The sequence below is a fragment of the Rhincodon typus genome, chromosome 20 (genome assembly GCF_021869965.1).
Source record: "Rhincodon typus isolate 14 chromosome 20, sRhiTyp1.1, whole genome shotgun sequence".
Classification (NCBI taxonomy): Eukaryota; Metazoa; Chordata; class Chondrichthyes; order Orectolobiformes; family Rhincodontidae; genus Rhincodon; species Rhincodon typus.
Window position 1 is genome coordinate 603,744 of NC_063351.1, and position 18,773 is coordinate 622,516.

General features: G+C 42.7%; 1 protein-coding gene across 1 annotated transcript in view; it reads left to right on the top strand.

Moving 5' to 3' along the window:
* vps26a (VPS26, retromer complex component A) overlaps positions 1-18,773 on the top strand; it is a 62,905-nt gene that overhangs the window by 25,847 nt on the left and 18,285 nt on the right. Inside the window, exons 3-4 of the mRNA XM_020509950.2 lie at positions 2,154-2,229; positions 4,136-4,292. Of these exons, the coding sequence (XP_020365539.1) occupies positions 2,154-2,229; positions 4,136-4,292 (233 nt within the window). The remainder of the gene's footprint in view (positions 1-2,153; positions 2,230-4,135; positions 4,293-18,773) is intronic.

An 18,773-nucleotide genomic window follows, 5' to 3' on the forward strand; every position in this document is an offset into this window, starting at 1 on the left:
TCATCAGAAAAGCCTTTTCTGATGAAGGGTCTAGGCCCGAAACGTCAGCCTCTCTGCTCCTATGATGCTGCTTGGCCTGCTGTGTTCATCCAGCCCTGCACCTTGTTGTCTCGGATTCTCCAGCATCTGCAGTTCCTACTATCTCTGATCCAAGATACAAGGGTTAGCTCCCCAGTCCTTCCTCAGAATATCACTGGGACCTTTTTTAACATCCACCTGAATGGGTAGATTGCTTCACTTTAATAACTCATCAGAAAAGCAGCATTTTCCAGTCTGTCCAATCCGTCTCTTTAACCTGAGATAACTGTTTTTTCCCTCCCCTGTACCTGGTGACTCTCTGATTCCTTCCTCCCTTCCCTGTACTCCAGGGGTGGCACGGTGAATCAGTGATTAGCACTGCTGCCTCAGTGCCAGGGAACCAGGTTTGATTCTAGCTTTGTGCAAACCCCGCACAGTCGCCCATTCTGCCCGTGTCTGCGTGGGTTTCCTGTCAGTCCAAAGATGTGCAGGTTAGGTGGATTGGCCATGCTAAATTGTCCATAGTGTCCAGGGATGTGTAGGCTAGGTGGGTTAGCCATGCCAAATGCAGGGTTACAGGGATAGGGTAAGGCCGTGGGTCTGGTTGGGATGCCCTTTGGAGGGTCAGTGTAAACTTGTTTTTACACTGTAGGCATTCTATGATTCCATCTCACTGCTGTCTGATCCTTCTCTCCTTTTAACCTTGAGATTATCTTGTTTAGTTGTTTGTCAAATTTGTGTTTAACATGTCCCTGACCTAAATGCAAGGAAACGGAACTTCCAGTCAAGCAACTCATCACCTGATTACAACTTGTAGGAACCTTGGATTGATTCTAGCTGGAGCGTGACCCAGTCTCCACTTCTCCTTTCTAAAAGTGCAGAATTATCTGGGTCTCTGATTTAATAGTTTAGCAATGATGCCTTTAAGCCATTGCCTAGTGGTTTTGCCATTGCATCTCCTTAATCTCATCTCATCTCAATGTAGTTTAGCTTACAATTGACCTTTCTCAGTAAAAGCTGTACGAAAACCTGCCTATCTATTTCCATGACTATTCTCAATCTAACTAAATTTTGGTCACTTCTGTTAAAATTCTCTACTGGTGATACTACTCCATCCTGTGCAGTTTTGATTTCTTAAAACAAAGTCCAGAACCGCCCTATGTCTTGTTGGGCTTGCTACATAATAGACTTGGAAAAAAAAAGTCCTCCTGAATGTATTTGAAGAATTCTACATCCTCTAACTTTCATTTTACTCCTGTTAATATTGGAGTAGTTGAAATCTCCACTATCAAAGAGTTGTTGTCTACATGTTTGTTGTTCTATCATATTCTGACTGTTTCAGAGTCTGACACACCCCAAGCATCTCAAAAACTGTAATCAGGAGAGTAGATAATTAGTAGTAGCCAATTCAGTCCTTAAGCCACGTTTTGGCCGTAGCTATGAGGTCATAACTTCCAAGTTCCGATCTATGTTTTCAGCTCATTTTTATTTGCTAATCTCGTGTTGAAATAAATAAGTCATTATTTAATGACTGATTATTTTCCAGCCATTGTTTTCCCTACTTTAGGTTTTTACTTACAATTTTCCTCCCTTTTCTATTTTCAGTTTTGTTTCTCTTCCTGTAATCAATGCCTGGTTTCTATCCCTCCTGCCAAGCTAGTTTAAACCCCCTTCAATGACACTAGCAAACTCACCTTTCCAGGATACTGGTCCTGGCCCTGTTGAAGTGCTTCCTTTCTGGCTTGTGCAGGTCCCAACATTGTAGAAGTGATCTCAAAGTCCCCTGGATTGCAAATGTGCCTACTGCAGCAATTGTCCAGACAATTGTCTGTTCAGTCATCCTGTTTTTATTCAAGAGTGTATCACATTTGAAATATTTCTGAAGAAAAAAATTTCTACCTTCTTAAAGTCCTGCTTGTCTGGCTCATTCCTAACTCTCTGGAATCTGCCTGCAGAACCTCCACCCTCTTGCTGTCATCATGTGACTGTTTACCCTTCCCACGCTGCAGCTACTCCATCGTGGATGGAAATAATGGAGTAAGAGGGCAGAGGACAGTAAAGCAAAGTGAATTTAGAGGCTATGAATTTAGGTGGAAGATTTATAAAATGTTTTTAACATTTCATTTCCCTACCAGGTAAACCTGACCTTTAAACAGCCAGGCAAGCGTTTGGAGCACAAAGGAATTCGGATTGAGTTTGTTGGGCAGATTGGTGAGTTGGTGACATGTTTCCATTCATCTCATAGAGATATTTTCTACAGATATAAGCATAGATATTTTCTAATTCAACCTTTCAGAGATACTACTACTCACCTCTGGAACAGGTAGGACTTGAATGCAGGCCTCCTAGTTTGTAGTAGGAATGTTACCACTACTCCACAAAAGCCCTTTGTTCCAAACTAGTACTCACCCGAAACATCAGCTTTCCTGCTCCTCTGATGCTGCTTGGCCTGCTGTGTTCATCCAGCTCTACACCTCGTTATCTCTAGTACTCTCTGCTGTTTGGTTTCACTGGAGAATGGTGATAGTAGTGTGATGTGATCTGAATGTGTAGCTGTGACCAGGGCCTTGTTCCTTTTAGCACCACATTGCCAGATGGCTTTATCTGGATTGAAGAAAGAGGAACAGAGTCTTGCGCTAGTAACTTTATTTTTAGACTGTAGATCCAGCAATCATGTGTCATTCTTCCTGTTCAACCACAACAGGCCTGAGACTAGGACATTGCACTGGCTGGATAATTGTCCTGGAGAAGGTGGGAATGAGCACCACTCAATTTGCTGCACCCTATGTGATGTACGGACACCTGCAGTGCTGTTAGGGATGGCGTTCCAGGATTTTCCAGCCTGTAAAATTGAAGTGTACTGGAATGGGGATAATGTACTGACATTAGAAGCAGACGGGAAACAAAGACAAGGAACGAACAGGTCTTTTTTTGAGTGATGGACAGTGACTAGTGGGATACTGTAGGGATTGGTGCTTGGACTTTCAGAACTCTAACAGGACTAGATAGTTATTGCAGGAGGATGATGCTGATGACCGGGAGTCTCGAACTGGGGTCACTGTTTATGAATGCGTGGTAGGCCATTTAGGACAGTTGGACGTGGAGAAATTTCTTCACCCTGTAGAATTCTGTCACGGAAAGTCGTTGAAGCTGAAACATAGTTCTTACGATTAAAGAAATCAAAGGGTATAGGGATAAAGCAAGGGCAGGGTACTGAGTTGGATGATCAGCCATGATCCTATTGAATGGCAAAGCAGGCTCAAAAGGCTGAATGACCAACTTCTCTTATTTTCTATGTTGACCTGGTGACAATGAATGAACGGCGATACATACTTCTGCGTTGGGATAGTGTGTGACTTAGAAACTTGCAGGTGTTTCCATGAATCTTGTGCTTCTAGGTAGGTTGTCAGGTTTGCAAGGTGCTGTTGAAGGAGTCTTGGTGAGTTGCTACAGTGCATCTTGAAAATGGTACACACTGCTACCACTGTGCTTCGGTGGAGGGAATGATTGTTGAAGGTAGTTGATGGGATGCCAATCAAGTGAACTAATTTGTCCTGGATGCTCTTAGACTTCAAGTGTTGTTGCAGTTATATTCATCCAGGCAAGTAGGGAGTATTTCATTACAAACCTGACTTGTCCTTATAGAAAGTGGAGTTAGATAGTGAGTTAGTTGCTTCAGAATTCTCAGCCTCTAACCTGCTCTTGTATCCACTACTTATATGGCTGGTTCAGTTCAGTTTCTGGTCAGTGGTAACCACTAGAATATTGATATAGGGGATTCAGGGATAGCAATGCCATTGAATGTCAAGGAGTGATGGTTGGATTCCCACTTATTGGTGACTGGTTCATAGAATGGTCATAGCCTAAAAAGAGTAGATATGTTTTGTACGGCAACCAGGCGTCAAGAATTGCTTTGATGTGATACCTAAACCATTGATGACCCCTTACTTTGTTTGTTGTCATCTTCATTCTTAAACTCCAACTTGTTCATTTTAAACCCTGTCTTCTCTATTTTTGGGTTGAGCTGATTTATTTTCTAAACACATAAACTAAGACTCATTTCCCGGGAATCCAGGTTGAATGGCTTTGACTGTCCTTTATCCCTTCTGTGTTCCAGAACTGTTCAGTGATAAGAGCAACACACATGAGTTTGTGAACCTGGTGAAGGAGCTGGCTTTGCCTGGAGAACTGACACAGAGCAGAACCTATGAATTTGAATTCATGCAGGTGGAAAAGCCATACGAGTCATATATTGGAGCCAATGTCAGACTGAGGTAATTGTTTCCAATGCAGCTAAACAATTTTAGATTTATTTGAATTTTCTCTCACTCCCCTGCGTCCCCCCAAAATAAAAAGAAAACTGGATTGCCTGCGTTGCATCAATCATTTTGTGAGGAACAGTCTGCACTGAGTTTTACCAGATGTGACAACTGATCTTTTGAGGAGGAATCAGAGCTGAACCCTATCCTCTCCCTGCAAAGTTCTAGCCAGTATCACTGGATGATTATCATTGGGATTGATAGATGTTTTTCTCCTTTCTTTCAGGCCTGTCTGTCTTGCTGCACCCAATCTGTTTCCTCAACTTGCCTCACTCATTAGTTCCAATTGTGTAGGACCTGGGTTGAGAGCAGCTAACATCGTAGATCAGGCAGCCAGTGAGACACATTGGGAGAGCAGCTGGGGTGTCCATCTGCCTGAGAGTGACATTCCTATCAACTGTGTTAATGATGGGCTTGGGGTAGGTTACACTGTTGACTGGATGGAGTTGAACTGATGGATCTTTTTATCAAACTCTGTTAAGGCGTGTATGGTGACTTCAGGGGATTGGAAAGTTGTTTGGCATTCATGTTTGATGTATCAGTGCGAATTATAATGAAGAGTTGGCTATTTGGTAGCTGTGTGGATAAATACTTTTCTCATGGAGATGCTGGAGGATATTACCCATCTTTAATGTCCTATTTCTATAAATCAAATCATAAAGAATGCTCTCTGGTAATAGCTGTGCTCCTTTCACTTGTAATTACAAAAAATTGCATTTACACATTGCCTTTAATCCATTATCATAATATAGAATCATAGAATCCCTACAGTGTGCAAGCAGGCCATTCAGCCTGTCGAATTGGCCAGCCCTCCAAAGAGCATTCCACCAAGATCCTCCCACCCCCCTGTCCTTGTAGCTATGCATTTCCCATGGCTAGTCCACCTAACCTGCACATTCCTGGAGACTATGGGTAATTTAGCATGGCCAGTTCACCTTACATGCACCTATTTGGACTGTGGGAGTTAACCCAGAAGAAACCCTTGCAGACACAGGGAGAATGCGCACACTCCACTTAGTTGCCCAAGTGTGAAGTTGAACCTGGGTCCCTGGTGCTGTGAGGCAGCAGTGCTAATCACTGAGCCACCATGCTGCCCATCATATCCCAAGGTACTTTGCAGACACTTCATCAAACAAGCTTTGAAGATTGCTCCCATCACCTTAAAGGAGGGAAATGAGGGAGAGGTTTAGGAAGAGACTCGAGCCTGTGTCCCTAAACATAAGGGTGATGGAGCAATTAAAATCAGGATAGCCAAGAACAAGACTTGATGCAGTGTCGCAGTTTCAGGCTGTTGTAGGGCTAGTGAAGATTAAAGAGAGAGGCAGGGGTGAGGCCGTTTAAAGATTTGAAAAAATGAATGAGAGTTTTACAATCAAGTTGCTCTTCTGAAAGGCAAATAAGACTGAAATACAAATAGGAAACTGTTCGGCCTCTTGAACCTGTTTTTCCATTCAATACGATCATGCTGATCTGACATTCCTCGCATCCGCTTTCCGGAGATTTCCCTATAACTCGATGCCTGTACTTGATCAAGAATCTATCTATCTCTGCCTTAAATTTACACACAAACCTCTGTGACAAGGAGTTCAAAAAACTTTCAACTCTGAGAGAAGAAGTTCCTTCTCATCTCGGCCTTCACCCTGAAACTGTGCTGTCTGGTCCTATACTTCCTCAAGTGGTGAAGCATCCTCTCAGCATTTACCCTGTTAACCCCCTTAACAATCCTATATGTTTTAATGTGATCACCTCTCATTCTTCTAAATTCCAATGAGTGAAGTCCCAATCTGTTTAACCTTTGGTCAGAAGACAAATTCTCCATACCAGGCTTCAACTTAGTGAACCTTCTCTGAACTGCCACCCATGAAATGATAGCTTTTCCTTAAATAAGAGACCAAACTGTTTGTACTATGTGGATGTGATCTCACCAGCACCTTTTATGGTTGCCCTTAAAATTCAACACCCTTGAAATAAGAAGGCCAACATTCCATTAGCCCCTCTGATTACTTGCTTTACCTGTTTCGTGTATAAGTCCTTTTGTGTTCCAACTTTCTGCAGTTTTTATCAATTTAAAGAATTGTTCTTTTGTTCTCCCTTTCACACTAAACAACTTCACATTTTCCCACATTATACTCCATTTGCCAACTTTTTGCCCATTTACTTAACCTATCAATATCTCTCTCAACTGTTTGTATTCCTCTTGCAACTTGCTAGCTCTACCATTCAATTTGATCAAGCCAGATCATTGAGTTCAATTCCCTAATCACACCCACCTCCCATATCCCTTGGTCCCTTTACAAACAATGAAATCAGAGAGAGACTGAGAATGCATATGAGAGAGAGAGGTCGTGAGATAGGTTACCAACAAGAAAAAGAGCTCCTCTTCCGCACTTACTGTTTCCTGCCCATTAACTGAATCTCTCAATATGCTACCTTCAATGCCATAAACTATTACCTTATGAATTAATCTTCTGTGAGGTACTTTGGTGATCTTCTAGAAGTCCAAATACATCTTCTGGTTTTCTCCATCCACTCTAATTGAGACTTGCTTCGAAAAATAAATTGGTCAGACACAATTTTGCTCTCGTGAAGCCATACTGACTCTGCTTAATTACATTATGATCCAAATGTCCTGCTTTAATTGCTTAATAATTGATTCCAATACTATTCCAATAGATTTTAGGTTAATCGGCCTATAATTACCTGTTTTCTGCCTGCCTCCCCTTTTGAAATTAAGGGTGTCATATTGTCAGTTTTTCAATCCTCTGCTACTTTTCTAGAATCCAAGGATTTTTCGAAAGTTACAACCAATACATCCACTAGCTCTGTAGCTACTACTTTTAGGATCCTAGGATGTAAGCCACGGGGTCAGGGGACTTACCTGCTTTTAGTCCCATTAGTTTGTATAATACTACTACTCTAGTGATGATGGTATTGTATTCCTCCCCCATATTCTTATATGTTAATGGGATGTTTGTGTTATCTTAAAGGCTGATGCAAAATACCGCCATTTCCTTGTATCCCATAAATACTTCCTTAGATTAATTTTCTAAGGGGCCTACATTCACTTTGACATTTCTGTTTTTATATACTTAAAGACACTTTTTGTCAGTTTTTATATCCCTCACTTGTTTGCCTTTGTAGTTCACTTGTTCTCTTCAATTTTGTTTTGGTCCTCCTTTGCTCAATTTTGAATTTATCAAGTCTTTCAATCACTGACTTTTGCCTCCTTTTTTTGACTTTTTTCTTTCAACTTAATTTCCTTAACTTGATTAGCCATGATTGATTTATCTCTCTCCTTTCCTCTTTACTGACATGTTATTGTTGAGAGTGATGAATTACCTCAAATGTCTGTCACTGCTTGCTTACTGTCGTGCCTGCTAATATATCTGCCCAGTCTACTTTAGCTAACTTTATCCTCATTTCATTGTAATTTCCTTTTTTATTTAAGTTGAGCACAGTCGTATTTGACTGAAGTTGCTCACTCTTAAACTGAATATTAAATTCATTGTGTTATGATCACGACATCCTGGAGAATTTTTTACTCTGAGGTAATTTATTAAACGTGCCTCATTACCAATTTCCAGATCCAAGAGAGTCTGGTGCCCAGTTGGCTCCATGACAAATTGCTGTAGGAAACTACCTTGAATGCACTTAGAGTTGTAGAGTAATACAGCATGGAAACAGGCCCTTCAGCCCAAACTGGTCCACGCTGACCATGGTGCTCACTCAGCTAGTTCCAATTGCCCACATTTGGTCCATACCCCTCTAATCCCTTCTCATCCATGTATCTATCCAAATGTTTTTAAATGTTGCTATTGTACCTGCCTCAACCACTTTCTGTGCAGCCCATTCCACATATGTACCACTCTATGCATGAAGAAGTTGCCCCTTGGGTTCTCCTTATATCTATCCCTTCTCACCTTAAACCTGTGCCCTTTAGTTTTCAATTCCTCATCCCTTGGAAAAAGACTATATGCTTTCATCCTATCTATGCCCTTCATGATTTTATACATCTTGATAATATCACCCCTCATTCTCCTATGTTCCAAGGAATAAAGTCCTATCCTTGCCAACCTCTCCCAATAACTCAGGCCTGCTAGTCCTGGCAACATCCTCGTAAATCTTCATTGCATGCTGTCCAGTTGAACTATGTCTTTCCTATAACAGGGTGACCAAAATTGTACACAATACTCCAAGTGCGGCCTCACCAACGACTTATACAACTGCAACATAACATCCCAACTCCTGCACTCAGTGCCTCAACCGATGAAAGCGAGCATGCTGCATACCTTCTTTACCACTCTGTCTACCTGTAACCCTGCTTTCAACAAACTATGTACTTGTACTCCTAGGTCCCTCTGTTCCACAACACTCCTCAGGACCTTGCCACTTACTGTACAAGTCCTACCTTGGTTTGATTTTCAAAAATGCAACACCTCACACTTACCTGTATTGATTTAATTTGCCAATCCTCAGCCCACTTCCCCAACTGATCAAGATCCCTTTGTAATTTTTGATAACCTTCCTTGCTATCAATAAAACCTCCTAATTTTGTTTTATCCGCAAACTTACTAATCATGCCTTGTACATTCGCATCCAGATCATTTACGTAAATAACAAATAACAAAGGTTCCAACACCGATCCCTGTGGCATACCAATAGCCACAGGCCCCCAGTCTGAGAAATAACCTTCAACCATCATCCTCTGCTTCCTACCATCAAGCCAATTTTGAATCCAATTAGCTAGCCTTCCCTGGAACCCATGCAACCTAACTTTCATGACTAGCCTGCTGTACGGGACTTTGTCAAGGTCCTTAAAGTCCATATAGACAACATTCACTGCCCTACCCTCATCCACCCTCTTGGTTACCTTTTCAAAAAACTCTTAAAAAGTTTGTCAGACACAACGTCCCCCGCAGAAATCCATGCTGACTATCCCTAATCCGACCTTGACTATCCAAAGAGATAGTACAAACTGCCGATGCTGGAGTCAAAGATAACAGTGTGGAGCTGGAGGAACACTGCAGGCCAGGCAGCATCAGAGGAGCAGGAAAGATGGGGCATTTCTGAAGAAGGGTCCTGACCCAAAATGTCAGCTTTCCTGCTCCTCTGATGCTGCCTGGCCTGTTGACTATCCAAATGTTGGTTGATCCTGTCCCTCAGTATCATCCCAAATAACTTGCCTACCACTGATGTCAAGCTCACTGGCCTGCAGTTCCCTGGCTTGTCTTTGCTACCTTTCTTAAAACAATGGAACAACATTAGCCACCTTCCAGTCTTCTGGAACTTCACCAGTGGCTAAAGATGAAGCAAAAATCTCCGCAATGGCCTCCCACAACATCTGAGGATGGACTTGATCAGGTCCAGGGGATTTATCCACCTTAATGCGCTTTAAGGCTGCCAACACCACCTCTCTGGTAATGTGTATGCGGACCAAAACATCCCTACTTGTTTCCCTTACTTTCTTAGCATCCTTGTGCTCTCCTCAGTAAATACTGAGGAGAAATATTCATTAAAAATTTCCACCCACTCCTTCACACACATACAGCCGTGCTGACCTTCAAGGGGACCTATTCTCTCCCTAGCCATCCTTTTACTCTTAATGGAGCTGTAAAACCTGTTGGGATTATCTTTAACCTTATCTGCCAGATCAATCTCATACCCTGTTTTTGTTCTTCTGATTTCCCTCTTGTGTGCTTCTATGCTTTTTCTCATCATCTAGGGATTCACTTGAGCCCAATAGCTTAAATCCAATGTATGCTGCCTTATTTTTCCTGACCAGAGCCTCGATATCCCTCGTCAGCCACGGATCCCTAAATCTGCCAGCTTTTCCCTTCACCCTAACAGGGTCATATTGTCCCTCGACTCTTGATATCACACTTTTAAAAGCCTCCCATTTGCCAGTCGTTCCTTTTTCTTCAAACAGACTCACCCACTCGACCCTTGCTAGATCCTGCCTAATGGCCCCAAAATTGACCCTGTTCCAGTATAGCACCTTAACCTGTGAACGTGTCCAATCTTTTTCCATAAGTATGTTAAAAGTAAGAGTTATGGTCACTGGACCCAAAGTGGTCTCCAACTGACACTTCAGTCAGTTGCCTGACCTTGTTTCCTATGAGGAAATCCAGTGTTGCAGCCTCCTGAGTAGGGCCCTCAACATATTGATTTAGGAAATTTTCTTGGGCAAGTTTGACAAATTTCACCCCATTCGGGCGTTTTACATTTTGAGTGGACCAGTCAATGCCTGGGAAATCAAAATCTCAAACCAGTACTGCTCTATTATTCCTACAGGTATCTGCAATCTCTCTACACATCTGCTCCTTTAGTACACACTGGCTATTTAGGGGTCTATGATATAGTCCCAACAGAGTGACCACCTCTTCTTGTTTCAGAGTTCTAACCATATGGCTTCATTTGATGACCGCTTAAGAATACTGTCTCTAAGCACTGTTGTTATGTCCTCCCTTATCAAAAGGGAAACTCCGGCTCCTTGCTTCCTTGTACTTCTCGCATGCCTGTAGCTTCTGTATGCTGGAACACTGAGCTGCCAGTCCTGCCCTTCTCTGTCATGTTTCTGTTATGGCTATAATATCCTAGTCCCCAGAGCCAATCCATGCTCTGAACTCATCTGCCTTACCAGTTAGTCTTCGTGCGTTGAAATAAATGCACTTTAAACCAGAAGTCTTTTCTCTCCCTTTACAGTGCCTCTGGCTATCCTGAATAGTAAACTTACTTTCGATGGCTAATGTATTTTCCCTGACTTCTCGATGCCTCCTGTCTTATTCAGAGTCTCTCCCACCCCACTGCCACCGCCGCCGAACTAGTTTAAATCCTCCTGGGTAACACTGGCAAATCTCCACGTGAGAATATTGCCCCCCCCCCGTTCAAGTGCAACCTGTCCCTTTTGTACAGGTCACCTCTACCCCAGAAGAGGTCCCAATGATCCAAGAACTTCATGAATTTGTTGTCATAGCTCCCTTTTTCAATTTGATTAACCCAATTAATGTGAGGATTAAAGTCACCCACAATTTGCTCCTACTATTTGTTCATTTATATCCTTTCCTACAGTGTGTTTACTTTTTATACACTCTTCCTACCAATGTCTTCATTCCCCTGCTGTGTACTGATCATACCCCATACATTCATATCTATATTATTAATGCACACAATAAACAGCAAGGGATCCTGAAGAAAGGTAATACCCAAAAAGTTGACTGCTCCTTTCCTCCAGATGCTGCCTGGTTTGCTGTGTTCTTCCAGCCTCCTGTTTGTCTGCCCAGAACCCGTGGTTGGCCACTGGACACAGGCTTCCAGTCTCAAAAAACGCCTTTCGACTGTCACAAAAACACGTTGGAGAAACTCCACAAATCACAGGACTGGGATGTTATAGCTATTACAGAAGCACAGCTGAGGGAGGGACTGGACTGGCAGCCCAATGTTCTGGGGTATAGTTGCTAAAGGCAGGATAGAAAGGAAGACCGGAGAGGAGGGGGAGTAGCCTTTTTGATTAGGGAAAACATCACGGCTGTACTTAGACGATATTCCTGGCGGATTGTTCAGTGAAGTTATATGGGTTGAACTGACAAATAAGAAGGGGATGATCACTTTGGGATTATATTTTTGACCAAACCCCCCACCCTGCCACTCACCCATAGTGGGAAATTAAGGAGCAAATATGTAGGGAGATCTCTATCTGTAAGAATATTGGGTTGTAATGGTAGGGGATTTTAACTTTCCAAACATTGACTGGGACTGCCACAGTGTTAAGGGCTTAGATGGGGAGGAATTTAAGTGTGGTCAAGAAGATTTTCTTCAATATGTAGGTGTACCTGTTAGAGAAGAAGCAAAATTTGACATTCTTTTGGGAAATAAGGCAGGGCAAGTGAATGAGGTGTTAGTGGGAGAGGAGTTTGGGACCACAGACCATAATTCTGTTAGTTTTAAAACAGTTATGGAAAAGGATAGGCCGTGTCTAAAAGTTAAAAGTCCTAAATCGGAGCAAGGCCAATTTTGATGGTATTAGATAGGAACTTTCAAAAGTTGATTGGGGGGAGCTGTTCAAGATAATGGGCTAACTGGCAAGTGGGAGGCTTTCAAAACTGAGATAATGAGTTCAGAGACAGTACGTTCCTATTAGTGTGAAGGGCATGGCCGGTAGGAGTAGGGAACACAGGGTGACTAGAGACATCGAGGATCTGGTCAAGCAGAAAGAAGTATGTGTCAGGTATAGACAACTGGGATTAAGTGAATCCATTGAGGGGTCTCGGGAGTATTTGAGTACACTTAAGAGGAAAACCAGGAGAATAAAAAGGAAACATGAGAGATTTGGCAGATAGGATAAAGGAAAATCCAGAAAGATTCTACAAGTATATTAAGGACAAAAAAGTAATTAGGGAGAGAATAGGGCCCCTTAAAGATCAGTGGAGCCACCAGAGATTGATGAGATCCTAAATGAATATTTCTCAGTATTTACTACGGAGAAAGATATGAAAGCTAAAGAACTTGGAGAAATAAATGTTGATGACTTGAAAAGATTCTACATTACAGAAGAGGTGGTGCTGGTGGTCTTAATGCATAAAGGTAGATAAATCCCTGGGACCTGATCAAGTGTATTCCAGGATATTGTAGGAAGCTAGGGAAGAAATTACGGGGCCCCTAACAGAGATACTTATATCATCGACAGCCAAAGGTGAGGTGCCAGAAGACTCCAGAGTAGCTAATGTTGTGCCATTATTTAATAAAGGTTGCAAAGAAAAGCCAGGGAACAATAGACTGGTGAGTCTGACATTACTGGTAGTAAGTTGTTTGAGGGGATTCTGAGAGACAGGATTTACATGTTTTTGGAAAAGCAAGAACTGATTAGGGATAGTCAGCATGGCTTTGTGCATGGGGAGATAGTGTCTCACAAACTTGATTGAGTTTTTTGAAGAGGTGTCCAAGAAGATGGATGAAGACAGAGCAGATGTTGTCTATATGTGGGGCGGCACAGTGGCTCAGTGGTTAGCACTGCTGCCTCACAGCGCCAGGGACCTGGGTTCGATTCCACCCTCGGGCGACTGTCTGTGTGGAGTTTGCACATTCTCCCTGTGTCTGCGTGGGTTTCCTCCCACAATCCAAAGATGTGCAGGCTTGGTGGATTGGCCATGTTACATTGCCGGTAGTGTTCAGGGATGTGTAGATTAGGTGGGTTATAGGGGGATAGGTCTGGATGGGATTCTCTGAGGGTCGGTGTGGGCTTGTTCAGCCGAAGGGCCTGTTTCCACACTGTAGGGATTCTATGATTCTATATGGACTTTAGCAAGGCCTTCAACAAGGTTCTGCATGGTACATTGGGTAATAAAGTCAGGTCACACGAGAACCAGAGACAGCTAGGGGACAGAGGGTGGTGGTAGAGGGTTGTTGTTTGGTCTGGAGGCCTATGGCCAGCAGTGTGCCACAAGGATTGATGCTGGGTCCACTGTTTGTCATTCATATAAAACAATTTGGATGAGAATATAGGTTAGTAAGTTTATGATGACACCAAAATTGGTGGTACAGAGGACAGTGAAGAATGTTATCTAAGCGTACAACAGGATATTGATCAGCTGGGCCAATGGGCCAAGGACTGGCAGATGGAGTTTAATTTAGATAAATGTGAAGTGTTGCATTTTTGATAAGACAAACTAGCGCAGGGCCTATACAGTTAATCACAGCCCTGGGGAGTGTTGTTGAACAGAGAGACCTATGGGTACAGGTACAAAGTTCCTTGAAAGTGACATCACGGGTACACAGCATGCTGAAGGAGGAGTTTGGCATGCTTGCCTTCATTGGTTAGAGCATTGAGTACAGGATTTGGCTGCACAAGACATTGGTAAGGCTGCATTTGGAGTACTGTAAACTCTAGTTGCCCTGCTATAGGAAGGATGTTATTAATCTGGAATGAGTGCAGAAAAGATTTACGAGGATGTTACCGAGACTAGAGAATTTAAATTATAACGAGAGGCTGGGACGTTTTTTTAAATCTCTGGAGTGTAGGAGGCTGAGAGGTGACCTTAAGAGGCTTTATAAAATCATGAGAGGCATAGATAAGGTAAAAAGCCGAGGTCTTTTCCCCAGGGTAGAGGAGTCCAAAACTAGAGAGCGTAGGTTTAAGGTGAGAGGGGTAAGATTTAAAAGGGATCTGAGGGGCAACTTTTTCACATAGAGGGTGGTGTGCGTATGGAACAAACTGCCAGAGGAAGTGGATGAGGTGAGTACAATTACAATGTTTAAAATACATTTGGAAGGCACATCAATAGGAAGGGTTTAGAGGGATATGGGCCAAACGCAGGCAAATGGGACTAGTTCAGTTTAGGAAATCTGGTCGGCATGTTTCCATGCTGTATGACTCTGATTGTCTGACTCTATGACTCTATTTGGCAGCATTGTGGAGAGAAAGCAGAGTTAACATTTCGTGTCCAGTGACCCTTCTTTAGAACCGCTTTTCGACTTTTACACTCTGCTTCCTGCTGCTAAGTCTGTTTTGGGTCCATTTTGCCAATTGCCCTCGATCCCATAGGCTCTGAGCCTTTTAATCAGTCTGCCCTGTGAAACCTTGTTAAAAACCTTGTTACTGGCTCTATTTAGACTATATCAACTGCACTATCCTTATCTACACACCTCGGTCACCTGTCAAAATTCAGTCAAATTTGTTCAACACAATCTCACCCCTTACAAAGCCACACCGACTGCCCTGGATTAATCCTTGCTTCTCCAAGTGGAGTTTAATTCTGTCCCTCAGAAATTTTTCTAATAATTTCCCTGCCATGTGATGTTAGACTCACTGGCCTGAGGTTTCCTCATTTATTCCTAACCACTACTTAATAATGGTACCACTCAGCTGTTTTCCAGTCCTCTGGCATCTCTCCTGTGGCCAGAGAGGATTTGAAAATTAATGTCAGAGCCCCTACAATCTCCTCCCTTGCCTCCCACAGCAGCCTAGGATAAGTTTCATCATGGACTAGGGATTTATCTGCTTTCAAGTCGGCTAAAACAGCTAATACCTTCTCCATCTCCAAGCTAATTTGTTCAAATATGTCACCACACTGGCCTGATTTCTTTACCTGCACCATCCTCCTCAACAGTGAATACAGATGTAAAGTCCTCCTTTAAAACATCAGCTATGTATTCCGGCTCCGCCTACAGATTGCTGCTTTGGTCCCTAATGGACTGTACTCTCCCTCTGGTTGTTATTCTGCCCTAATATACTTTAAAAACGCTTGGATTTTCCTTGACTAGGAGATAGCAAGAACTGCAGATGAAGGGTGTAAACCCAAAACATCAACTGTCCTGCTCCTCTGCTGCCTGATCTGTTGTGTTCCTCCAGCTCCACACTGTATTGATTTTGGATTTTCCTTGGTGATACCTTCCAGTAATGTTTCATGCCCCTTCTTCATTCACTGAGTTTTTTTAAGCAACCCTCACACTTCCTTTACTACTCTAGGATATTTGCATTTTGAGCCTTCAGTATCCACCATACGTTTCCTTTTCTCCCCATTATTCAACCTTTTACATTTCCTTGATATTCTAAGGTTCTCTGGACTTGTTGGTTCTACCTTTCACTTTATTGGGAACATGTTGACCCTGCACTCTTTTTCATTTTCCCTTTTGGATGACTCCCATTACTCTGTGGACCTTCCTTCAATTAGTTACTTCCAGTTCACTTTGGGGAGGTTGTGTCTTGCTGTATTAAAATCCACACAAAACCACAGGTGTACGCATATACACACGTGTGCACACGCTCTCCAGAACCTTTCTTCCTGGGCAATCTTTGTTCTATTCATTGTGGGCCAAAGGGCCCATACTGCAGTGTACAGGTCTTATACATAATTACCTCAATCCTATTGAGTATTAGTCACTATCTTCAAAATGCTCCCCTACTGATGAATCTAACAGTTGCCTGGCATCCTTCCCTACAATTAGGTCTAGCATTGCTTTAGGATGTAGTAAAACTATTAATGCCTCCTCTGTCTCAATGCTAATTTGTTCAAGTATATCTCAGTGCCATCCCTCATTTCTCTATCAACACTATCCTTCTCTACAGTGAATACATATGTTTTATCTATGTATTAGGATGTAAGGATTTTCTATGTGCTGGCTTAAAAGGCTGACCTGGGCACATTCTTCCCCTCTAGGACTGTTACACTTTTTTATAATCCCAGTCAATAATAGATAAGTTGAAATACCATATGATCCTATTATTTTTATACTTTGGAAGTTTGCCTACATATTGGTCTTTCGATGTCTTCCTGACTTTGTTTGTTCAGGGGTCTGTAGTACAGCCCCATTTTTGTTCTTAATTTGGAAATATAAAATATATAAACAGGAGTAATTGGCCATCTGACCCTTTCGGTCTGCTGCGCAATTCAATATGATCATGGCTGATCATCCAAATCAGCCTGTTCCTGCTTTCTCCCCATATTCTTTGATCCCCTTAGCCCTAAGTGCTATATCCAACTCCTTGGATCCCAGGTAGCCGAACAGCTTGTGGGTCAGAACTCTTCTATCCTCTGGAAAGAGAGAAGATGTCTTTCAGCAGGAAAGAAACACCCAAAGCCTGAAGAAAATCAGTTTAATTTCCCTCACCAATTGTTGCAAGCTGTTGCTTTTAATCAATTGTCAGAGACCTTTTAAGATGTGAACCAGTCACTCTGTGCCTTCTATAAGCACCTGGAGAAATGATCATGGTTGGTCATCCAACTCAATATCCGTTTCAGATTTCTCTCTTTACCCTTTGATCCCTTTAGCCATAAGAACTATATCTAACTCCTCCTTGAAAACATTCAATGTTTTGACCTCAGTCACTTTATGTGGCCACAGGCTCATAACTCTGGGTAAAGAAACTTCTCATCTCAGTCCTAAATGGACTTCTGTGTTCTTAGATTGTGAGCCAGGTTCTAGATACTACATCATCAGGAATATCCTTCCTATGTTTAACTAGTCTAGTCCTGTTAAAAATTTTACTGATTTTTGAGATTCTCCCTCATTTTTCTAAACTCCAGTCAATATAGTCCGAACGGATCTGGTAAACCTATACTGCACTCCATAACTAGAACGTCCTTCCTCATAAGGAGAACAAAAATGTGTGCAGTATTCCAGGTGTGGTCTCACCAAGGCCCTTTAGAATTGCAGTAAGACATCCATGCTCCAGTACTCCTATCCTCTCATTGTGAGACCAGAAGCAAATGGGCTTATTAGTGATAGACAGCATGGTTTTGTGCAGGGGAGGGTGTGCTTCACTAACTTGAGTTTTATCGAGGAGATCATCAATGAGGTAAAAGCAGTTAATGTTGTCTTCATGGACTTCAGTAAAGCCTTTAACAAGGTCCCTCATGGCAGACTTGTACAAAAGGTGAAGTCACATGGTATCAGGAGTGAGCTGACAAGATGGATACAGAATTGGCTTAGTCATAGGAGACAGAGGGTAGTGGTTGAAGGATGCTTTGTGAATAGAGGGTTGTGGCAAGCGGTGTTCCATGGGGATTAGTGCTGGGACCTCTGCTGTTTGTGGTCTACATAAATAATTTGGAGGAAAACGTAGCTGGTCTAATTAGTAAGTTTGCAGACAATACAAAGATTGGTGGGAATTGCGGATAGTGAGGAGGATTGTCGGAGGATACAGATCAGTTGGAGGCATGGGCAGAAAAATAGTATTGTGGTTCAGTGGTTTCCGCTGCTACCTCAGGGCCAGGAAACTGGGCTCGCTTCCATCCTTGGGTGACTGTCAATGTGGAGTTTGCACGTTCTCCCTGTGTCAGTATGGGTATCCTCTGGATGCTGTGGTTTCCTCCCATAGTCAAGTGTGCAGGATTGATGGATTGGCCGTGCTAACTTGCCCCGTAGTGTCCAGGGATGTGTTGGCTATGTCGGTTAGCCATGTGAAATACAGGATTACGGGGATAGGATAGGGGGATGAGTTTAGGTGGGCTGTTTATCAGAGGGTCAGTATGATCTCAATGGGCTGAATGGCCTGCTTCCACACTATAGGGATTCTACAATTCTGGAAAAATGAGTTAATGGATTTTGGAAGGTCAAGTCCAGGTGGAAATTAGTGATTGGCAGAACGATTAATATAGAGAGATCTGGGTGTGCAGGCCCACAGAGCATTGAAGGTGGCAGTGCAGGTAGATAAGGTAATAAGAAAAGGCCTGTGACATGCTTGCCTTCATTGGATGTGGCATTGAGTATAAGGATAGACAAGTTATGCTGCAGCTTTATAGAACTTTAGTTAGGCCACACTTGGAATAGAATAGATCATATAATCATAGAATCCCTACCGTGTGAAAACAGGCCCTTCAGCCCAACAATTCCACACCAACCCTCGGAGCACCCACCCAAACCCATCCCCCCATAACCCACCTAATATACAAATCCCTGAACACTACAGGCAATTTAGCATGACCAATCCACCTAGCCTGC